The 23,663-nt window shown below is 44.4% G+C and overlaps 1 protein-coding gene across 1 annotated transcript in view; it reads left to right on the plus strand.

Annotated features, from left to right (window-relative positions):
* Nucleotides 1-23,663, plus strand: part of epb41a (erythrocyte membrane protein band 4.1a) — a gene marked incomplete at both ends in the record, with an annotated part of 80,461 nt that overhangs the window by 49,095 nt on the left and 7,703 nt on the right. Inside the window, 4 exons of the mRNA XM_080516462.1 lie at nt 248-292; nt 2,045-2,107; nt 4,612-4,782; nt 16,452-16,580. Of these exons, the coding sequence (XP_080372588.1) occupies nt 248-292; nt 2,045-2,107; nt 4,612-4,782; nt 16,452-16,580 (408 nt within the window). The remainder of the gene's footprint in view (nt 1-247; nt 293-2,044; nt 2,108-4,611; nt 4,783-16,451; nt 16,581-23,663) is intronic.

Consider the following 23,663-nt stretch of genomic DNA (forward strand, 5'->3'; position numbering starts at 1 on the left):
ACTCCTATGTGGAGATGTAATGTAATATTCTATGATCCTCACATGTTTACAGTTGTTAGTTAAGAAGGAATAAGAAGACGTGTTGTAACTTTCCCATATAGCGTTAAGAGGGAAAGCTGCTTTATTCTAAATGGAGACGTGTCAAGAAGTACAGAAGTGATTGAGAAAGTGCCCTGTGTGAACTGTTGTTGTGTCAGTGTTGTTCTGTGCCTGAGACGTGACCTTGTGTTTCCTGTGGTGGGAACAGCTCGCTCTTCAGGACAAAAAGACAGACGTGGCTCGAGTGAGGAAGGTTAGCCACCTCACATCCTTCACACCTCAAGAGCTCCTTCACTAACACTGCCATGTTTCACTGCTTGCGTCTAGTTTCTCACCCTGTGCGTGCTCTGTCCACAAACGTCCTGTCAGCCATCACTTTCCTCTGCAAGCTTTGATTCAGTCCGTCACTGCTGGAACTAACGGCGTCTCACTGCAAACTGCATAATACCTGCGTGTGTCCAACCTTAAACATCTCATCGTAGACTTAACAAAATTGCACAAAAAGCTCCCAAAACACAACATGGGTATGTTCATTTCTGCAAGGAAATTTCAGGTCACATGACTGCCGAGTTACTCCCGACAGGAAGAGTAAACATGGCGGGCATCCCTTCTGTTTTTGGTTGAAATGGCAATATCGTACGATAGATTGTGGCTTTAGGTTTATTTGATATCTTTTCGAGCAACTAATGCACAATTAATTAGCATGGTGTCCATTCCATTTGTGTATATGATACATACTTTTTCCATTTCCACGTGCATTCCTTCAGCTTTCTCAACAAACTACGGAACCCCCGACGGGACATGGAGAAGAAAAAAAACTATCTATGCAAAAGCATTGTCCTTTCGCTAAGCACTGCTTGAATGACTTAATATTTTAGGCAGATTTCAAAATAAAACTCTCGTAGGGGTGGGTGTCCTCCATTAGCTTTAGCTTTTCTCTACAACAGTGGGGGGTACGGTGTCCCTGAAAGGACAAACTGAGGCCATCTAGAATCACAATGCGCATATATAACAATATTGTTTTGCGAGATCTCAAGATAGCTTTTCTTTTTTCTTTTTTCTTTTCCCTCTTCCTTCTTTTTCTCCACGTCCCTTCGGGGGCTCCGTAACAAACCTATTTTTTATGCAGTTGCAATGTCAATGTTACAGATTGATATTCTTATTAACAACGGACCAGAAAAGAAGTTGATGTTGCGTCATGGCTCTTAAAACTACAGTTGTGTATTTGACCAAAAATACACTTAAATAATGTCTCTCTTTGATTTTCAAAACATAACTGAATCTATAGAATGTGATCATATTTGTATTATAATTTATACGATGCTGTAAAAAAAACTACACGTGGTTTGTGTGATTTTATTTAATGAGATAAACCAAACAAATTAATGCTATTTTTCAGTGGTAACTTACTACTTTCCTGAAATTATGTCTGTGTTCCATTATTCTGTGCCAGATGAATGTAATGTAAAATTCAATTTTAATAAACGGTAAAATAACTGTTATTAAGTTCAATCGTTCAATCTGAGGAAGGACGTGTTTGTGCCTGTTGGGGTCATTCCTCCTGACCTTTTCTTTAACCAGCCCCTTTTCTTTCAGCGTTACACAACTTTCTTGGTTTGGTCAGATGCTTTTTGGTCAAATTGATCATGATCAAATCAGATTTTTTGTGTTGTTTTCAGTACAAAAACATTCTCAGTTGTTTAAATTTGTGATATGATATGTCAGCTTTTGAGGAGAGCGATTACCATAAATTCATAATCATGCAGACGTGCATGTGGTGTCCTCTGCTGCCTTCTCTCACTCACACTCAACCTAATGCAGCCGGGCTTTTCTTCTGAAAAGTGAAAAGAACTACTGTCACGCTTTGTTTCTGCAAACATTTTATCTTTTTTTTTTTTTTTTTTATTTTATAATTCACACCCATGTGTTCAGTTTTATGATTTATGAAATGTTCAAATCAATTGTGCTTCTTTACAATCAGCTCTTCCTTTCTAATTTTCCACAGAAGAGATCTAAGAAACTTGAGGGTGAAACTATTTATATCAGACATAGCAATTTAATGTTGGAGGTTTGTATCTGTTGTGCTTGTTTTTATCCAGTCTTTGTGCTTGCATGAACATTGTGATAGTTTTGTTTGGCTTTAACACATCCATGTGTTTCTCTTTGTGTTATGCCTTGTGTTCTAGCTCAGCCCTAAAGGGTTTGCATGCACTCTTTTCCTCTCTGACTCTCATGCAAGTAGTTTTCTATTATTTTTCATGTCATTTTCATGTGAGGAACTCTATATGATTGGGGAACTTGCAGTATCAGGCAGATTCATGTCTTCCTACATCAGGGTTTGCAGCACATTAACACAGGTTCACTCCATCCCACACAGAAAGAAATGTGTCTGATGCAGGTCACAAATATACACACAAGAAACATGCACCAAAAGCCAGCATCCCTGTCAGAAAGCAGAGCTGTGAAAGTATGTTTAAAATCCCCGAAGCTGCTCCTCCTGCTCTGGTGCATTTTGCACCAATGCTAACAAAACAAACATGTTTTCCAGTCATGTACGTTCTTCTGAAGCAATCAGCACATCTGAAACTCTCCACTCCTCATGTGTGCACCATCGTTATGTGTCTGTGAACTCATTCAGTCTGGATCACTGTCCTCGCAGTGCTGAATAGCAACTTCATCACAAAAGCTCCACGAAGACTAATCTGCAGCTCTCCTGAGCTCCATGGCTTCAACTGTTGTTTAATGTTGAACAGTCATACACATTAAGGTTTATGAATTAACAGAATTAATTAATGGCATCCATACATGCAGTAAAATGAAAAGGCTTGAAATCCATCCCCGGTAGAAGCTCCTTTCACCGCCTTTGACACTCTTCCAGTGTGAGTTTCCACTGCAGCCGACACCGAGACAGTGATGTAGTTGGTCTGCCGGGCCACGGGAGGGCGCTGTTGCTTGATTTTGTAATGAAACTACACAGACGTGTGCAGAAAAGAATACGGTTTAAACATGAAGAAAGTGGAGAGAACTTGACATCCGCATGGACTGATGAGGCATCGGATGCTATCAGGGGAGAGTCTCAACTGTAAACTACTGATATGGAGGATAAAACTAGAATACCAGTGAGTCAAACCACTGCATGTTTGTTTGCAAGTGGATGAGCAGGAGGGAGGGGGGAGGTGACTATGTGCAGTGACAGGCTCTGTAGCCTCCAGCCGTCTCTGCAGGAAGGAACAGCGACCGTGAAAGAGTCTTTCCACGTTGGGAGCCGATTAAAAACTTTACAGATACAGTGCATCTGCACAGGGGTGTGGTGTAAACGAACCCCCCCAACAGTGAAGGAAGTTTGCGGATACACCCCTTGTTCTGTTGTCGTCTACACGGGGCCTGTCCTCCCCAAGTTTTTCCAATCTTCTCCTCAAATCCACTGGCTGACATGTTTCTTCTTCACACCTTCATTTGCTTTAAATGTCATAATTCCTTGATACCCCAGTACCAGAGCCAGCCCACAGCCTCACCACACCTCCGCCGTGCTGTAGGGTTTCTACTTTGGTTTCATGGTCCTGATTAAGTTCAGGAAGCATCTCAATACTGTTCAATACTGTAAGAAATACCAGGACAGTGTTGAAACGGAGCTTTAAGGGTCTGAGCTGAATATCTTATGAAAGTGTCTTTTTTTTTTTTTTTTATAACAGTGATGCTCTCAAAAGCTCTGTTGAAACTGGGATGCTTATGTAGGGCTGCCCGATTATGGGAAAAAAATCATAATTGTGATTATTTTGGGCACTATTGAAATCACGATTATTTACACGATTATGTCTTTGACTTTGGAACAGCATTTATTGAACATGTTTACAAAACAGACTCTCCTGTAAAATATATAAAAATATCTTGTAATGTAGTAGTAAAAAACAAACTGTTGTGCTGCACTCAATCTTTTGAAAACAAGAAACAAATAAAATACAATAAGAGATAGATATACTTCAATAAATAAGTCCAACATAAATACTTTGATAAAGGCGTGGAGCCGATGAACGGGAGTATCACACAGCGTGATGCTCTGCCGTCTCTGGGACAGGATAACGTAACAATGAAAGATTATCATGGCTCCAGAATAAGTTTTCATAAAAACTCTTCTGCAAACTGCAGCAGAACTTGAGCATGGCACATTGGAAGAGTCAATTAAATCTCAGAAACTTTAATTTGAGACATGCTTTGATATTCTTATTTCTGCAAACAAACAATGAACGGAATCAATAAGTGTACCACAGTTAGGTGGAAGTTCTTAATTTGCCTCAGAAAAACCTTCGATTTTTGGCTATTTGGTAGTTTTTGAAACATTAAATATTATAATTGGGTGTTTCTTGATTTATGTGTTTCGCGTTTGAGACTTTTTAGATGGGACTGATTTATGTCATTCATCCATTAACCCCTTCAGCTTTATTGTTTCAGAAGCTTTCACTTTTTCCCATTTTTCCTTTACATCTTTCTTAGTTATCTGTCGTCTTTGTTCCCTTCTCTGTGTACCCTTCACCTTCACTCTGCCGTCCTCTCACTGTTCTGCTCCTCTTGAAGGACTTGGATAAAACCCAAACTGAGATCATGCGTCACCACACGAGCATCAGCGAGCTGAAGAGGAGTTTCATGGAGTCGGTCCCAGAGCCACAGCCCAGTGAATGGGACAAGCGTCTGTCCACCAACTCGCCATTCCGCACGACCAGCATCAACGGCCAGCCCCAACCAGCGGTAAGAACAACACTGCATCTGCAGAATGCTCCTGCATAGAGACTCACTCTCTTCAAAGCTTCCCATCTGCACAATGGTTTGCTTTTTAAAATGACGCAGCTCTGCTGGCAAATTCTGAGCTTCGTTACCCTACTGACGTTTGTCAATCAAGATAAGGAGAGTCGAAGTAATTCAAGCTACTTAACGAAATGTAATTCCATCTTTGATTTACAAAAATGTGGGAAACGGCTCTCAGAGTCCGGTTGAGGGGAACTTGTTGAACCTGTTGAACTCAACGAGCCCAATCACTGCAACAGCATTTGGAATCCAGTCCATGTCTGTGTAAAGGTGTCAGGTGAAACCTGCACAGGAGGTGACATGAAAAGCACACAGTGTCACATCGTCAAAGAATGGAGACTTTTAAATGGTCATTTTCTGTATATCGGCTCCAGAAAACCTGCTTTCGTCGCTGATTTGGTGTTTGTTTGCTCAAACTTGGTACCACAGCAGGACTAACAGAAGAATCAATGATCTGCTATATAGTAATCAGTGATTCATTGGGTTTTGGAGAACATGTCTATAACTTGTGCTTTGAAGTGTGAGTTAACATGCAGCCACACTGATATTGTCCAGGATAGATTACAATAAATTAGATTGGTGAAACATTGATGATTTATTGTTAGTTACCAGGTCTCATCTGTCTTCAAGGTTCATCGTGCTGTGCATGAAGCTAGATTCTTGCAGAATTGATGATGAATATATTGACGTTCGGTGGTACCGTTCTCCACGTCTTGATGACCTGCTGTCATAATTGCATTTTTGATGCTGAAGACATTTTCCTTCATATTCAGAGTGTGAGCGAGAGATCTATGATCTTTAAATTCTTATGTCTTTGAATGTTGTTTGTTTATTAAATAATTTAATCATTTATTTATTTTACTGTGTTATTGTTGCTCTGTCTTAATACATTTATGCCAATAAATCAAAATGAAATTGAGAGAGAAAGCGAGACTGACCTTCTTAAAGGTAGTGAAGATTATGCCTGGTTGGTAATTGTCATGATAATTTGGGTTTAACTGTTTAATCATCTCTTTAAACCCTTTATCGTCCACCATGGACAGGGGTCTCATGTCTGTCATTAACATGTTCAGTCAGGACATTTGCTTGCTGAGGTGTGCATAAGTCATAGACTGTAAGTAATAGGTTACTGAAAGTAATAAAATCACTGGAAGTAATTTATGAAATATTAAAATTATTAATGTAAGTAAGCTGTCATTCACTCATTAACAACTCCTAAGTAATTGAGTAATTACTTAAAAGTTAATAAATTATCAAAAATAATTTATTAATGAAAAATTATTAGTTTGAATAAATAATTTTTTTATCAAATAATAATGAAATTGGGGCACCACCAGCTAAACTGGAAATAGCTAATAACAAATATCAGTCTCGTTTGTCAAAAGGTTATTTAAGTTAGTTCATATTCTTGTGCAAAGCATAACAATCTTAAGTAACAGGAAGGTGTGAGATTTGTGCACAGACTGTTACAAACCAGTGAATTGTCAACAATAAATACACAATGATTACCAGGAATCCATTAATTCAGCTAACAGGTGTTTATTTACACAAATGCATTAATTCATCAATAATTCATAAATTATTTATTAAACCAACTCAATCAAGTAACAAATGTCATCTAACAAAGACATCTAATCTACTAAACACTATGTACAAAGAAAGTGTGTGTGTGTGTGTGTGTGTGTGTGTGTGATGACCACCAGTTGGCGGCGGACCTTGGAGGGTCAGTGTGAGTGGGTGTAATGACCTCGAACGTCCACCGGATAATGAGCGAGTTGGGTCGTCATCCAACAGGATGAGGTGATCTGGTGGTCGCGCGGAGGTGGTTTAGCGGCACAAGTTAGCGGTTTGGATGCTAAATGTGGTTATGTGTGTATTTATCTAACTGAGATTAGATACCACGAGCGGACGGTGGATGTGCGCTCACAAGGTCAGGTTAGTGAAGAGAGAGAAAATAGAGGAGTAAAAGTTCTGGCGAGGTTTTGGGTCCGAAACTCGGTTCTCCACACAGGGATGGAAGTTAGCTTCGGTGTCTGAGGTGGAAACCTGGGTTTCGGACGGGAGCGACGTGTGTACACAAACAGATGCGGCTTTATCAGAAAAACACAGAAAATAAACACATTGCATGTGTTAGCTTCAGGCTAATCTAACAATGCTGCCCAGACAAAAGCTCACTTAGTGTTCGTGGCATGTGGTTGTTCAGCACCGTTCGTGGGCGGTGCAGTGTGTGTGTCGCCGTGGTGACTTGTCACATGACCAATGGCGAATTTTCCAGGGCTGACCATGCAGTCTCTTTGTCCTCAAAGAAACATGGTTCACCCCCCTTCTTCCTGAACATGAGTGAACTATGGATGCACAGGGCCCAACAACCATATTTCCAATTCAAACACAGACTGTTGTAACGTTACAGAAAAAAACATGAAATATGTGTGCTAAGTTCAGTAGTAAGTTAGCGCTTTGTTTATGCTAATATTAGCAGCTAACTAGCCAGTTAGCTTACCGAGACAATGGTCTTCATCTTCGTCACAAGCCACAACGTGCCTCCTTTTCAGCTGCTCGTGCATCACAGTTGTGCTGCCGTGGAAGGCAAGTTCCTAGGCCAGCTAAGAGACATAGTCCCTCCAGCCGTGTCCTAGGTCTGCCCTGAGGCCTCCTACCAGAGAGACATAGTCCCTCCAGCGTGTCCTGGGTCTGCCCCGAGGCCTCCTACCAGAGAGACATAGTCCCTCCAGCGTGTCCTAGGTCTGCCCCGAGGCCTCCTACCAGAGAGACATAGTCCCTCCAGCGTGTCCTGGGTCTGCCCCGAGGCCTCCTACCGGAGTGACATGCCCGGAACACCTCCCTAGGGAGGCGTCCGGGGGGGCATCTCAAACAGATGCCTGAGCCACCTCAGCTGGCTCCTCTCGATGTGCAGGAGCAGCGGCTCTACTCCGAGCTCCTCCCTGGTGACTGAGCTCCTCCCCCTATCTCTAAGGGTGACTGAGCTCCTCCCCCTATCTCTAAGGGTGACTGACCTCCTCCCCCTATCTCTAAGGGTGACTGACCTCCTCCCCCTATCTCTAAGGGTGACTGAGCTCCTCCCCCTATCTCTAAGGGTGACTGAGCTCCTCCCCCTATCTCTAAGGGTGACTGAGCTCCTCACCCTATCTCTAAGGGTGACTGAGCTCCTCAACCTATCTCTAAGGGTGACTGAGCTCCTCACCCTATCTCTAAGGGTGACTGAGCTCCTCACCCTATCTCTGAGCTCCTCCCCCTATCTCTAAGGGTGACTGAGCTCCTCCCCCTATCTCTAAGGGTGACTGAGCTCCTCACCCTATCTCTAAGGGTGACTGAGCTCCTCACCCTATCTCTAAGGGTGACGCCCAGCCACCCTACGGAGGAAGCTCATTTCAGCCGCTTGTATCCGGGATCTGGTTCTTTCGGTCATGACCCATAGTTCATGACCATAGGTGAGGGTAGGAACGAAGATCGACCGGTAAATCGAGAGCTTGGTCTTTTGGCTCAGCTCCTTCTTCACCACGACGGACCGATACAACGTCCGCATAACTGCAGACGCTGCACCGATCCGCCTGTCGATCTCACGCTCCATCTTTCCCCCACTCGTGAACAAGACCCCAAGATACTTGAACTCCTCCACCTGGGACAAGGGCACTCCACCGACCTGGAGGGGGCAAGACACCTTTTTCCGGTTGAGAACCATGGCCTCGGATTTAGAGGTGCTGATCCTCATCCCAGCTGCTTCACACTCGGCTGCGAACCGTGTCAGTGCACACTGAAGGTCCAGGTTTGATGAAGCCACAGAACCACATGATCTGCAAAAAGCAGAGATGAAATCCTGCGGTCCCCAATCTTGGCCCCTGGCTGTGCCTAGAGATTTCTGTCCATGTATGTGATGGAATGTGACAGAACCGGTGATAAAGGACAGTCCTGCTGGAGGCCAACGTGCACTGGGAACAGGTCCGACTTACTGCCGGCAATGCGAACCAAACTCCTGCTCCGGGCTTACAGGGACCGAACAGCCCTTAACATAGGGCCCCGTACTCCATGCTCCCAGAGCACCCCCCATAGGATATCCCAAGGGACGCGGTCGAACGCCTTCTCCAGATCCACAAAACACGTGTGGACTGGTTGGGCGAACTCCCATGAACCCTCAAGGACCTGGTGGAGGGTATAGAGCTGGTCCAGTGTTCCACCATCAGGAGAACCTGGTGGAGGGTATAGAGCTGGTCCAGTGTTCCACCATCAGGAGAACCTGGTGGAGGGTATAGAGCTGGTCCAGTGTTCCACCATCAGGAGAACCTGGTGGAGGGTATAGAGCTGGTCCAGTGTTCCACCATCAGGAGAACCTGGTGGAGGGTCTAGAGCTGGTCCAGTGTTCCACCATCAGGAGAACCTGGTGGAGGGTCTAGAGCTGGTCCAGTGTTCCACCATCAGGAGAACCTGGTGGAGAGTATAGAGCTGGTCCAGTGTTCCACCATCAGGAGAACCTGGTAGAGGGTATAGAGCTGGTCCAGTGTTCCACGACCAGGACGAAAACCGCTTTGTTGCTATTGGATCTGAGGTTCAACTAACAGCCGGACCCTCCTCTCCAGTACCCTGGAATAGACTTTCCCAGGGAGGCTGAGGAGTGTGATCCCTCTGTAGTTGGAACACACCCTCTGATCCCCCTTCTTGAAGAGAGGGACCACCACCCCGGTCTGCCAGTCCAGAGGTACTGTCCCCGCCCGCCACGCGATGTTGCAGAGACGAGTCAGCCATGATAGTCCCTGCACATCCAGAGACTTAAGGAACTCTGGGTGAATCTCATCCACTCCCGGTGCCTTGCCACCGAGGAGCTTCACAACTACCTCGGTGACTTCAGCTTGGGTAATGGACGAGTCCACCTCTGAGAACCCAGCCTCTGCTTCCTCAATGGAAGACGTGGTGGTGAGATTGAGGAGGTCCTCGAAGTATTCCTTCCACCGCCCAACGATATCCCCAGTTGAGGTCAACAGCTCCCCACTTCCACTGTAAACAGTGTTGGTGGAGAACTGCTTCCCCCGCCTGAGGCGCCGGACGGTTTGCCAGAATATCCTCAAGGCCGACCGAAAGTCCTCCTCCATGGCCTCTCCGAACTCCTCCCAGACCCGAGTTTTTGCCTCCACCACAGCCCGGGCTGCGGCTCGCTTGGCCTGCCGGTACCTGTCGATTGCCTCGGGAGTCCTATGAGCTAACAGTGCCGGATAGGGCTCCTTCTTCAGCTTGACGGCATCCCTTACTCCCGGTTTCCACCACCGGGTTTGGGGATTGCTGCCATGACAGGTGCCAGAGACCCTGTAGCCACAGCTTCGAGCAGCAGCTTCGACAATGGAACTGGAGAACATGGTCCACTCAGACTCAAGGTCTCCAGCCTCCCTCGGGATCTGTGAGAAGCTCTCCTGGAGGTGGGAGTGGAAAACAGAGGGCTCAGCCAAGCGTTCCCCGCAGACTCTCAACACGGTTGGGCCTGCCGAGTCTCTCCGGCCTCCTCCCGGTCCAGCGCATCCAACTCACCACCAGGTGGTGATCAGTTGACAGCTCTGCCCCTCTCTTTACCCGAGTGTCCAAGACACGTGACCGGAGATCAGATGACACGACCACATAGTCTACCATTGACCTCTGGCCTAGGGTGTCCTGGTGCCAGGTGCACTTATGGACACCCCTGTGCTTGAACATGGTGTTCGTTATGGACAAGCTGTGACTGGCACAGAAGTCCAATAACAGAACACCACTCAGGTTCAGATCGGGGAGGCCGTTCCTCCCAATCACCCCCTTCCAGGTCTCACTGTCATTGCCCACGTGGGCGTTGAAGTCCCCCAGGAGAACAATGGAGTCCCCAGTTGGAGCACTATCCAGCACCCCTCCCAGGGACTCCAAGAAGGTTGGGTACTCTGAACTGCTGTTCGGTGCATAGGCCGAGACAACAGTCAGAGATCTGTGCTCTACTCGAAGGCGTAGGGACGCGACCGTCTTGTTCACCGGGGTGAACTCCAACACATGGCGGCTGAGCTGTGGGGCAATAAGCAAGCCCACGCCGGCCCGCCGCCTCTCACTGCAGGCAACTCCAGAGAAGTGGAGTATCCAGCCCCTGTGGAGGAGCTGGGTTCCAGAGTCCAAGCTGTGAGTGGAGGTGAGCCCGACTATATCTAGAGGGTATCTCTCAACCTCCCCTACAAGCTCGGGCTCCTTCCCCCCCAGCGAGGTCACATTCCATGTCCCGAAAACCAGATTCTGTGTCTGGGGATCAGTTCGTCGAGGCCCCTGCCGTCGACTGCCACCCAATCCACACTGCACCCGACCCCTACGGCAGCCTCTGTGGGTGGTGGGCTCACAGGAGGACGAGGAGGAGGGGCCCATGTAGTCCCTTCGGGCTGAGCCCGGCCGGGTCCCGCGAGCAAGAGCCCAGCCACAAGGCCTGGCTCCAGGGTGGGGCTCCGGCGACGCCTCACCGGGCGATGTCTCTCTTCTCTTTTGGTGTCTGTCCGTAGGGGTGTTTTGAACTGCTTTTAGTCTGGCCCGTCACCTCGGACTTTCTTACAATTCAATGCAAGGCACAATCACTTACCTCTACATGTCTTGTTGCACAGATGCTGGTCTGCCAGCTGTAGTCACAGATCCAATCCGTGTAGTTTGAGCTCCTGTCACATCCAGTGTACCTGGTGCTGTCACATCTCCTGTGAATCCAGTGTACCTGGTGCTGTCACAGCTCCTGTCACATCCAGTGTACCTGGTGCTGTCACAGGTCCTGTCACATCCAATGTACCTGGTGCTGTCACCGCTCCTGTCATAGAGGCATTGCCAGCTCTTGTCCTTGCTTCGGTCTCATTTGCTATGCAGCGCAAAAGCATGCAGACTTGGAAAAAATTCTAAAATTCCAATGTAATAACAATGATTGGAAAATTGGAAACAATGTCCTAAGCAATAGTTTGTCATATATGTATTTTATAAAAATAAAACAAATAGCATGATAATTTGTTTGAGGTCCCATGACCCATATGACACTCACCTGGGTTGAACCACCATTGCCCACCATTTCTCGAGAAGAGAGAGGAGAATATGAGTAATTAACAATTTGCCATCTTGCCATCTTTCAAGTATAGATATTGACTAGTATGTTCATAGAACCTTGTTGTATAACCTACAACACATTATCTTGTAAAACAGCATATACGTTAGTGATGATCAAATTTGAACGAATCGTTCAAAACCCGCGAGTCACTTTACTGAACGATGACTCACGAGTTTTCACGTTCATTAACTCGTTCACTGAGTCATTTTTGCTACAGCCTCCTTGTAGCTGGGCCGCTAAGCACAGCAGCTTCCGGCTCCTTACAGTCACATGAGGCTTTCAGCACACTCGAGTCAGCTTGTAGGTGAAGTTCAGCACGAATGACTGACTCGCCTCGTTTCAATCGTTCAGCTCACATGACCGACTCCCCTCGAAACTCGAAAGAGTCGTTCACTGAATCGGTCAGTAGCACTTCCGCTGTGTCGTTCACCTCATGAGCGGTGAGGCTCCGCCCCTCCCTCACCTGAAAATCTCAGAGTGACGGCGGAGAAAAAAATAATACATTGTTTGTTTCACAAAGCTTGTAGAGATTAATACATGAATAATACATGGCCAAATACACAATAAACAATGTTAAAATACCACTGTAGCGTGTATTGTGTTACATTTAATATTGTCCCCTATAATTAGTTCTGCCCTATGAACATAACATTATTTATTATTAGAGTATTTATTAGATACTAGTAAAAAAAAGAAAATCAGAATGTTGGAAGAAAAAAAACTATAAAAACATATGTATACATTAATATATACTGTATATCTGCCATTCTGGATGCCAGGTATTTATTCAGTTTAATCATTTATCTAATTTATTTTCTGCTTCAACTAAACCTCAGAAACAACACACATAATCTAGAATAAGGAGACCAGGATCACTAAAAACTAATGTGTACTTATTGTTTATTTTCCTCAGAAGTGTTTCGGCATGTTACTATGAATACATGATTCTCCCCCTGGTTCATGTTCAGCTGAGCCTCCAGGTCCTGGAGTGGCGGAAATAGTGCGCATGCGCAACTGAATCAAACGACTCAGACAACCGGTTCACTTGGATGAACGACTCAAAAACCCGTGAGTCCGTTCGAGGAGTCGGGTTTCTCATCACTAATATACGTTATATGAATCCAACTCTCTTCCTTCTGCGTGACTTGCCTGAAATCTAAACTTGCATGAGCCTATCTGACCTGGGGTCACAGCTGTCCTCTGTCGTACCACAACCATGAAACACAGGCATCCTGTAATCTCTTTAACAGTTTATGACAGGCAAGACTACAAGAATACACAGTTCGTAACTTCTACATAATCCACCGCACTACGAACTGATTTCTCTACAACTAACAACTGCACATAGCAGTGTCGGGATCTCATAAGACAATTTTCATTTGTTATGATACAACTATCATGACGTGAATTCTGACTCAGGAATGTGACTGAGCATCACTCACAGCAGGAGGACCTTTTGCCACGACAGACCCTCCCCCGCTTTCTGCTCAAAAGTCTCTTCCCCCATGCACTCAGCCAGTCACCAATTGGGTGAAGCTCTCAGGATTTCACACCTTCGAATCCCCCAACCTTCACCAAAACATTTGGAGAGATTCTCTCCAGAAGGCTTTTGCTGCTGTTCTTCAATGGAGGAGGAGGTTGCTGGAGGAGCTCACCCAGTGTTAGCATACAGCGAACACTCACCCAGCATTAGCATACAGCTAACACTCACCCAGCGTTAGCATACAGCTAACACTCACCCAGCGTTAGCATACAGCTAACACTCACCCAGCGTTAGCATACAGCTAACACTCACCCAGCGTTAGCATACAGCTAACACTCACCCAGCGTTAGCATACAGCTAACACTCACCCAGTGTTAGCATCCAGCTAACACTCACCCAGCGTTAGCATCCAGCTAACACCAGAGGCCTGCAACCAGGGCCTTCACTCCTCAACTCCTCTGCTGACCCACCACGAGGGTCAGACCTTCCCCTGGTCCAGAGACCAGCACCCAGAGTCTGATCTCCCATCAACCAGGAAAACCAAGCAGTTCCTCCAGGACGGACCAGGGAAACGACGCCTCACAGAACTTCTTTGTGTTTTCCTCACCCAGCAGGAAAACCATCACAGACCTGAGCGACCAGCTCCTCAGTCTGGACAAAAGGAACAACCAGGAGCTGCAAAGAAGGACTCCTGAAACATCAACTTCATCTTCTTCTCCTCAGCCTGCAGAACCAGCAACCACAGTTAGCAGGAGGTGCTAACTACAGGAGAAGACACCAGCTTCCCTCCAGCAGGACAACAACTGAACTCCTTCAAGGAAGTGGGAACAACAACTGGGCTTTACCTGAGATTAGTTAAACCTGATGCTATGATAGAACTGTTTAACTTTATGAAGATGTGTTGGTTCTGTTACAGTGATTGAGTTCTATAGATAATGATATTAGGAGCAGTTATCAACCTGTAAATCAACGTTAGCTCTGCCACAGACACAGGGTCTGCATGCTAATCTTTGCTTTACTAACTAGTTAACTCACAATCCTACACATATCACATCAAAGACAACATCACACAGTAACTGAACACCATCTGACGATTCCTGACGTTTTACAAAACAAATCTCATTCACATCAAGTCATTCTAGAAATGGTCCTTTAGCAGAGACACACAGGAAGCAGACGCTAAAGACTAGCTTCCATGTTCCATTGTTCTCCAGCACATGGTGGAGACCCAGGACAGACTTCCTGCTCTCTGATAACCTCCATTGGAATGGAGTTTCTTGTGATCCGCCATCTTGTTTTGTAGTTCATCACACGTCTCACACACACACTCCCTCCACCTCTTTCTCTCTCTCTCTCTTTCTCTCTCCCCACACACACACCTACACACACCAAGCTGTATATAGGTAGTTAGAATCTGTGTTTTATTTGTTTTCATTGTTAATAAATATAATGTTTGGAATCATACTTGTTGTGTTATTAATGAGCACAAAGGTGAATGAAATGTCGACTCTTCTGTGTCAAGAACTCTAAAATCCTACAATCTTTACTGTTAATTCTGGTAATTGTAATTAATTTAACTATTAATTCAAATTCCTGATGAACTGTTTAGTATATCTTATGAGACTGATAGAACTGAATTGACTATCATTTCATGTTAAGACAGGTGGAGCTCCGAGGTTCTGATACACATTAAGATTACATTTCAATAACATTATTAATAACTACCTTTGATAATTATTAGTCATTATCAATAGCCAGACACAACATAAATGGTACCTACTGATCTTTGTGAGGTAAAAATCCCTACAGCAGGGTGAGGATTTGCAAAACGGAGGAATAAAGAAATGGTTTTGACAGGATGCTAAATTTCGCGAATTCAGATTAGAGTATATGTATTAATGTGGATAAAAAGACAACATACCTTGAAAGTTTCTGAAATATCGTCACTGCTGCTGCTGAGTCAATCAATGGTGAATGATGATTTAGATTCCAAGCAGCGGGAGCTCATCTTCTCAGCCTCAATACAGACACAAGCTCCTCTCCTCTGGTTGACTGGAACAAAATCCCTTCTCCAGATTGGCTATGGGACAGAATTACTTCTCCTCTGATGGGCTGTGAAATCATTCAATCTCAGATAAGCTCTGGAGGTGCACAAATCTGTTTTTCACCAAATTTACTGCAACAATTGTTGGAAAAATTTGAGTGTGTCCGTTTTTTAATCTGTCAATTGTAAAACAGGATCTTTGCACCTGTAATGTATGGTGTTGTATTCGTAGAGAGTGAAACAAATTGAGATAGATAGATGAAGTGTAGCCTCAGTTTCTTGATCGTAGATGATAGCAGTGTGGTCTTTATCAGCTACAAGCATCACTCTGTTGGAAAACATCACAGACATTCATCTGCACATCGTAGGTTGGAACCAGACGTTGTTTGACTTCCTGTTTTGTTTATGTCATCTCCAACTAGTCTGTTAATACTCCCGTCACCTCTTTTTGTCCGAGAACTGCTGGTCACTGCAGATCTTGTGTTCCCATTCTCTGGACGTCCTGGTGAGGGTTGGTGTCAAGATCCAGCAGATCAGCAGTTTTTCAAATACTCAGACCAACAACCAAGGAGGCTCAGATCCACTTTAATCACCTTTCTTCATCAGTTTGCCTACATCATCATCATCATCATCATCATCATGTTTATGTGAGAAACATTGAGCAGCTCACATCAGACTGGAGGAACAGAAATATGTGTTCATTCAATAGGTGTACCTAATAAACTGGTTCATGAGTATATATTAGTGTGCCATAAAGAAACTAAACATACAAAAGAAATCTAATAATTTTAGGCAATGTTTAGAGTGGTGGCTGATTGGTGCATATTTCCCATGATTAGATGTTGGTAAGCTCACGCCTCGAAGTCCCGCCTCGTCTTCAGAGCTTGCAGTCTGTGAAGATGTTCACACTATTTCCACTTGGTTGGTTGATGGTTCATTTGTGACAACTTGCCGTGACTTCAACTTAAAGTTTGTTGCTTTTTGTCTGATCCCTGCAGTCTCCTCTGCTAAAGACCCAGACAATCACTATCTCAGATGTCACCAACTCTGTAAGAGGAACTATCACCGACAAGGATGTCCCCTTAGTTCATACTGAAACCAAGACCATCACATACGAGTCAGCACAGGTGAGGGGGATTCAGGGAACTGCATACAACGTAAAACAATGACAGTTTTGCTAAAAGAGGACCTATTATGCCCAATTCCAATGTTTTCAAAAGTCTGGAAACTCTGCGAGATGTACATTTTGACTCATGAATAAGTTTCTTCGTAATATCTGTACTGGTCCGTTAGAAAGACCTTCATTAAAATATAGACGTTCTTTTTAACTGACCCCCTCGATTGAAAACTCAGTTCTTCAGCTTTTGGAAATCTTTTTCTTTCAATACAGTAGAACCTCTGAGGAGCGGACGCGCTAAAAGCGACAACCTGTACTGGGGCAGACACATGGCTGTGCACGACACATATTTCACTGTTAACACACTGTGATCATGGGACAACCTGCCAAATGTGGACAACAGACAGGATTTCTTGACAAGTCTAAAGCTGAGTGACACTGAAACTGCCAAAATAATTGGGCTGGACCCAATTACTGGAATATTCAAAAAAAAAAAGGCTCCACAATTGCCTCCATACTACACTCCTTGTTCACTTTTTAACGTTCCATAACGTAACAATCCCGAAATTTCCAACAGAGGGTCGGAGCCTAGCGCACAGGTTGAATGACGAGTTTGACATCATGCGTACTTAAGTTTCACTTTCATTTGAGAGAAGAAAACTGAAGGGCCGTGGGCCAAAACCAACCAAGAGGCTCCGTTCTGGTCCCACCAAGCAAAGTGCTTATAGAGGATTTATACAAGTTTGGGCTTTTTTTGACATTTCATTGTATTTTGCGCGAGAAACTTTTATTAAAATGGACTATGTTGAGATTGTAATAATTTTAAGTACTAACTTTTTGATCTTGCAAACATATAGGTGATTTAATTACATACATTTTGGCCACAACAAAGAAAAACTGAAATGTAAATTTAAAGGTTATTATAGCAAAATTCAATTTTTTGAATGGTTGTATACATCTTATATCTCTTGTATACATCTTAATATATATATATATATATATAGAGAGAGAGAGAGAGAGAGAGAGAGAGAGAGAGAGAGAGAGAGAGAGAGAGAGAGAGAGAGAGAGAGAGAGAGAGAGAGAGAGAGAGAGAGAGAGAGAGAGAGAGGAGAGAGAGAGAGAGAGAGAGAGAGAGAGAGAGAGAGAGAGAGAGAGAGAGAGAGAGAGAGAGAGAGAGAGAGAAACCATAACATATTTCTTGTTCGGTTCATTCAATATCAACTGGTCCTACAATTTGTCATCTTGACCCGTCCCTCCGATGAGGAGACGCCTGCCTTCAGAACACCTGTCCCTGGGTTTAGACCAGGGGGGGCAATCCTGGTCCTCGAGGGCCGCAGCCCTGCATGTTTTAGATGTTTCCCTGCTCAAACACACCTGTTATCATGATGAGGCTCTGCAGAAAGCTGGGCAAGGAGCCACTAATTGCTGTATTGATGTGAGGAGACGTCTAAACCGTGCAGGGCTGCGGCCCTCCAGGACCAGGGTTGCCCACCCCTGGTTTAGAGCATCCCTACATCAGAGGTTTTACTGTATATTTGAACCTGTGTGCATGCATTTTTGAGTCCCGACATCAACTATGCACATTAAATTTAATTCAAATGTCGTATCGTCATATGAATAACAGAACATATGGAAAAGTACAATAGGTCCCCTTGACAGAGATTTGTTTGATTTGATTTGTATGTGTGTTTGTCTTTTTCTCTGTGGAGAGCAAAGCCAGTCTGACAATTTGTTTGGACCTTGGCTAAGCCACCCTGCATGTAGATACTTGCATATGTACAGATGTACATGCATGCATGTATACAGGCACATTGTTCAGTATTATTGCAGGTGTTACTCTGAGATCCATATCAAAGTGTGAATATATGGATTTTATCAGTAATTAAAGTCCTTACTGCAACACAATAAATAAGCAAAGTTCCAAGAAGTTTTTTCACTAATTATCTAGTCCGGCCTCTCAGTCTGATGTCATCCTGTAGACACACTGAAAGTCTTTCAGCAGGACACCATGGTCTGACTACCATCTCCAACCAGTGCACTCTCAAAACACCACTGTGTACTTGGAGATTACTCCAGCTGGGTGTTTACATGAGAACAATGTCCACATGTCATAGTGTCCTTGAGCAAGACACTGAACCCCAAATTGCTTACAATGGATGTGCTGAGTGCTTTGCTTTGCTGCCTCCATTGGTTTTGTGTGTGTGTGTGTGTGTGTGTGTGTGTGTGTGTGTGTGTGTGTGTGTGTGTGTGTGTGTGTGTGTGTGTGTGTGTGTGTGTGTGTGTGTGTGTGTGTGTGTGTGTGTGTGTGTGTGTGTGCGTGTCCACCCACGGCCCAGAGCACCCCCCCACAGGGCTACATGGTGTATTTAATTATTGGGGACCATGTCAATTCAAATTGTGCCAAATGATTTTTCCTACAAACAAACATTCTCTCCAATGTGATGTGGTCTAGGAGTAAGTTTTTAAATAACTTTATATTCAGATTACTTTTGGATTTCCAGTTCATGAGGATCAACTTTTTAGCGATGCTTCAGGAGACCAGGAGTGTGAAGGACTCGTTTTTCTCTCTTATAATTTCTGTGAGATCACCTAACAGGCAAAGTGCAGGTGAGACTGGAATGGGGGGGTCCAGGTATAACGATAAGTCTTCACAGATCTTTTACCAGAATGTTTGGACTGGTGTACATTGCCAGAGTGTGTGTAGACGGGTATCAAGGAGATCACAGTGTAGACGGGTATCAGGGAGATCACAGGGTAGACAGGTATCAGGGAGATCACAGTGTAGACAGGTATCAGGGAGATCACAGTGTAGACAGGTATCAGGGAGATCACAGTGTAGCCAGGTATCAAGGAGATCACAGTGTAGACAGGTATCAGGGAGATCACAGTGTAGACAGGCATCAATGAGATCACAGTGTAGACAGGCATCAAGGAGATCACAGTGTAGACAGGCATCAGGGAGATCACAGTGTAGACAGGCATCAATGAGATCACAGTGTAGACAGGCATCAGGGAGATCACAGTGTAGACAGGCATCAGGGAGATCACAGTGTAGACAGGCATCAATGAGATCACAGTGTAGACAGGCATCAAGGAGATCACAGTGTAGACATGTATCAGGGAGATCACAGTGTATACAGGTATCAGGGAGATCACAGTGTAGACAGGTATCAGGGAGATCACAGTGTAGACAGGTATCAGGGAGGTCACAGTGTAGACAGGTATCAGGGAGATCACAGTGTAGACAGGTATCAGGGAGATCACAGTGTAGACAGGTATCAGGGAGGTCACAGTGTAGACAGGTATCAGGGAGATCACAGTGTAGACAGGTATCAGGGAGATCACAGTGTATACAGGTATCAAGGAGATCACAGTGTAGACAGGTATCAGGGAGATCACAGTGTAGACAGGTATCAGGGAGATCACAGTGTAGACAGGTATCAAGGAGATCACAATGTAGACATGTATCAGGGAGATCACAGTGTAGACGGGTATCAGGGAGATCACAGTGTAGACAGGTATCAAGGAGATCACAGTGTAGACAGGTATCAAGGAGATCACAGTGTAGACGGGTATCAGGGAGATCACAGTGTAGACAGGTATCAGGGAGATCACAGTGTAGATGGGTATCAGGGAGATCACAGTGTAGACAGGTATCAGGGAGATCACAGTGTAGACAGGTATCAAGGAGATCACAGTGTAGACATGTATCAGGGAGATCACAGTGTAGACAGGTATCAAGGAGATCACAGTGTAGACAGGTATCAGGGAGATCACAGTGTAGACAGGTATCAGGGAGATCACAGTGTAGACAGGTATCAAGGAGATCACAATGTAGACATGTATCAGGGAGATCACAGTGTAGACAGGTATCAAGGAGATCACAGTGTAGACAGGTATCAGGGAGATCACAGGGTAGGGTTATTGTCTGAGCTGTATATTGGTGTTTCTGCTCATTGTGAATGTGTTTCTACAGATTAGTGACCAAAGCGTTGGGTCTGTGTTGATGTTGAGATCTTCTTCACATGTGGAGCTTGAAGGGATATTGTGGTTTTGGAACAAGACAGGATTAAAGGATTTTAGAAAGTGGTTTTGGTGCTGAGATCGTCAGGAGGTTTGTCTGAGGTCAGTTTAGGTTCATCTCTTCTAGTTTGAACTTTGTTTGTATTATTGACTGGAGCTGAAGATGTTCCAGATAGTTATTTTGACTGATACCATAAGTTTCTATTAGATCTTTAAATGGAATAGAAGAGTTATTGAAGAGAAGGTGTTCCAAGGTTCTTCTTCCCTTGTTCTGCCATCTTGTGAAGTTTCTTGGTTTCTTCCTTTGCAGGATGTCAGGATTGTTCCAGAAGGTGTGAGTTTGCAGGGAATGAGTGACGATCCATTCATTTGAAGAAATTCCCACCAAGCTGTCAGAGATTGTTTATATTGATGCTTTTAAAGCAGTTGTGTTTTTTGATGACAGGACTGAAGAAAGGAAGGTCTCTGATGTGGAGATCTTCACAGAAGGTTTTTTCAATGTCCAGCCAGCCTTCATCTAAGTTTCTGATTAATCCATTTTACAACATAAAGTCATTTATTGGCAAGATAATAATTAGAAAAGTTTGGAAGTTCTAAGCCTCCTTGGTCCTTGGTGTTCTGTAGTGTTTTTAAACTTATACGTGATGGTTTATTTTTCCATAAGAATTTTGAGATATGGGAATCCAACGTATGAAACCATGTTTTTGGTGGTTTTGTTGGGATCATTGAAAAGATGTAGTTAATTTTAGGCAGGACCATCATTTTAATTGCTGCTACTCTCCCTATAAGTGATATAGGAAGTGTCCTCCATCGAGTGAGGTCCTCTTCTATTGTTTTAATAAGGGGGGTGTAGTTTAAGTGCACCAAGTCTGACAGCTTGGCTGAGATATTAATGCTGAGGTATTTGATGTTCCCTGGTTTTAGTGGGGTATTTGATTTGTGCTGAAAAATAGAGTTAATAGGTAAGACAACTGATTTATTCCAATTTATAGAATATTCTGAAATTGCAGAGAATCTCTCTATTAGTTCTATTGTTTCTGGAAGAGAGGTCTGTGCGTTTTGTAGGAAAAGTAATACATAATCTGCATAAAGACATATTTCATGGGTTACATTTGCTGTTTGTATTCCTTTTATGTTCTCCCAGCTTCAGCACCCCTCAATCTGATGTTAACGTCATCATCAAGCTTGCAAACAAGCCAAGTAACGAGGCCCTTATTGCATTCAGGTGTGTCGCAACTTGGATCAACCTAAAACATGCATGACACCAGACCTCAAGGCCTGGAATTGGGGAATCCTACTTTCTATGTTAGCTGCAACAGGCAGCTACAGTGACTGGCCAGCTCCATTTCTGGAGATGACTCCTAACCACTGGCCAGGGAGTTCCTGCTGCTATTTCCTTTCTAAATGAGTCCTAAATGCACCTTGTTCTTAGGTTTTGTTATGTAAGGAAGTTCAACTGGATTTGTATCTACTTTTTGTCCCGAGTCTTCTTGGGGACATTTTAGTGGTTCCTTCTATTTATTTATTTATTCACTTTTAAACCTGTGAGCCTGTGAGTGACCAATCTATGTCTGTGCCCTTACTGTTTTTTACTGTCCTGCATTTCTAATGTATCTGTATGTACTACCAGATGCTCTCTCCTGCTGCATAAAAATCTACTTGCGGGTATCATTGTAGTCACCTTTGAACCTTTGAGTAAGTCAGAATGGGACTATAATAAATTAATACATTGTGTTTGTAACATGTTTAAAATCCAACTCTACCTAAATGAAGGACTAAAGCCCCGGTCTCAACCCGTGCGTGCCGCCTATACGTACAAAAACGTGGGCAAAATTTGTGGATCGGTTGCTGGTGAGAGCCGGTGGAGCACACAGACACGCCATAGCATTTTTTGTGCATGTGGAACTTTCGCTGCGTTCGGCTATGGAGTAACCCCAGTACAGGTGACACACGTGCCTTCTACGGCCACTGAGCGCACAACGCACTGACTCTCTGCTGCGCATGTAGGTGTGTCGTCTGCGTGCTTGGCCCTTCCCCAGTTCTACTGTCCAATGAGCACGCAGACTGAGTAAACACTTGCTCCGCAGTTACAACGCACGGCGTGTGGACTGATTTCTGCATGGAAAACCACCATCTCCTGTGTCAGAGTCCTCGTTGTCTGTCCCGTGTTTTTTTCCCCTCTCCCGTATCAAAGCAAGTAATACCACGTCATGCTCATGCGCTGCCACTTGAAGCTGCTCTTGCAGCATCAGAACCCGGAGTCTCTGCGGTGGAATCTGGAGGCGGCAGCAGCTGGGACATCGGGCAGAAAAACTCTGGTTCATCGCACTTGCACGCACTTACAACCTGCAAGTGAGTAAGGACACCGTACGTGAGCAGCACGTGTAGGTACGACCTCCATAGGATAACGTGGTAATGACACGGAGATCGTACGCTGTAAGCATGTTGTAAGGACGTACAACTCACTTACCGTGTGTTCAACGTACGATGCACGCAACCGCTCATGGCCAGATGTGGCGTGCGGGCCACGTGCTTTCACCTTGTGCAACCGTGCGAGTGACGTGCGTTGACGTACTCCCTCCCTGCTCTTGCCACTCCTCAGAAAAATGTGGCGGCCGTGGCCTCCCCAAAAACCGTACGGACTAAAAACATGCAGAGTGGGTTGTCACCGGGGCTTAACACATTTTCAAATTTCCCAAAAAATGACAAAGCATCAATCTTAAAACATCAGAGAATAGTCTTAATTATTATCGTCAAACCATAATAATTGTATTTGCAATGGAACATCATGTACAATACAAAAAACAATATGGGAAAATATAATCAAATGATATAAGTTGTAGCCTTCAGTCTCTAAAAGTTGCACATTTTTCTAGGCTCTCTGTTAAGTGACTGGGACGCTGTCAATGTTTTAGTCACTCCACTGTGGAGCAGGTTTCTGCGTGGCTGCTCTTTATATGGCTCCAACTTGATGCATAAAACAATTCAAGATTTATTTGTGAATGTTGTATAAATCTAAATATGAATCTGTTTGTACTGTGACTAACTTGATAGTATTTTATTTGATCAT

Source organism: Blennius ocellaris (assembly GCF_963422515.1).
Source record: "Blennius ocellaris genome assembly, chromosome: 20".
In the NCBI taxonomy this organism is placed as follows: Eukaryota; Metazoa; Chordata; class Actinopteri; order Blenniiformes; family Blenniidae; genus Blennius; species Blennius ocellaris.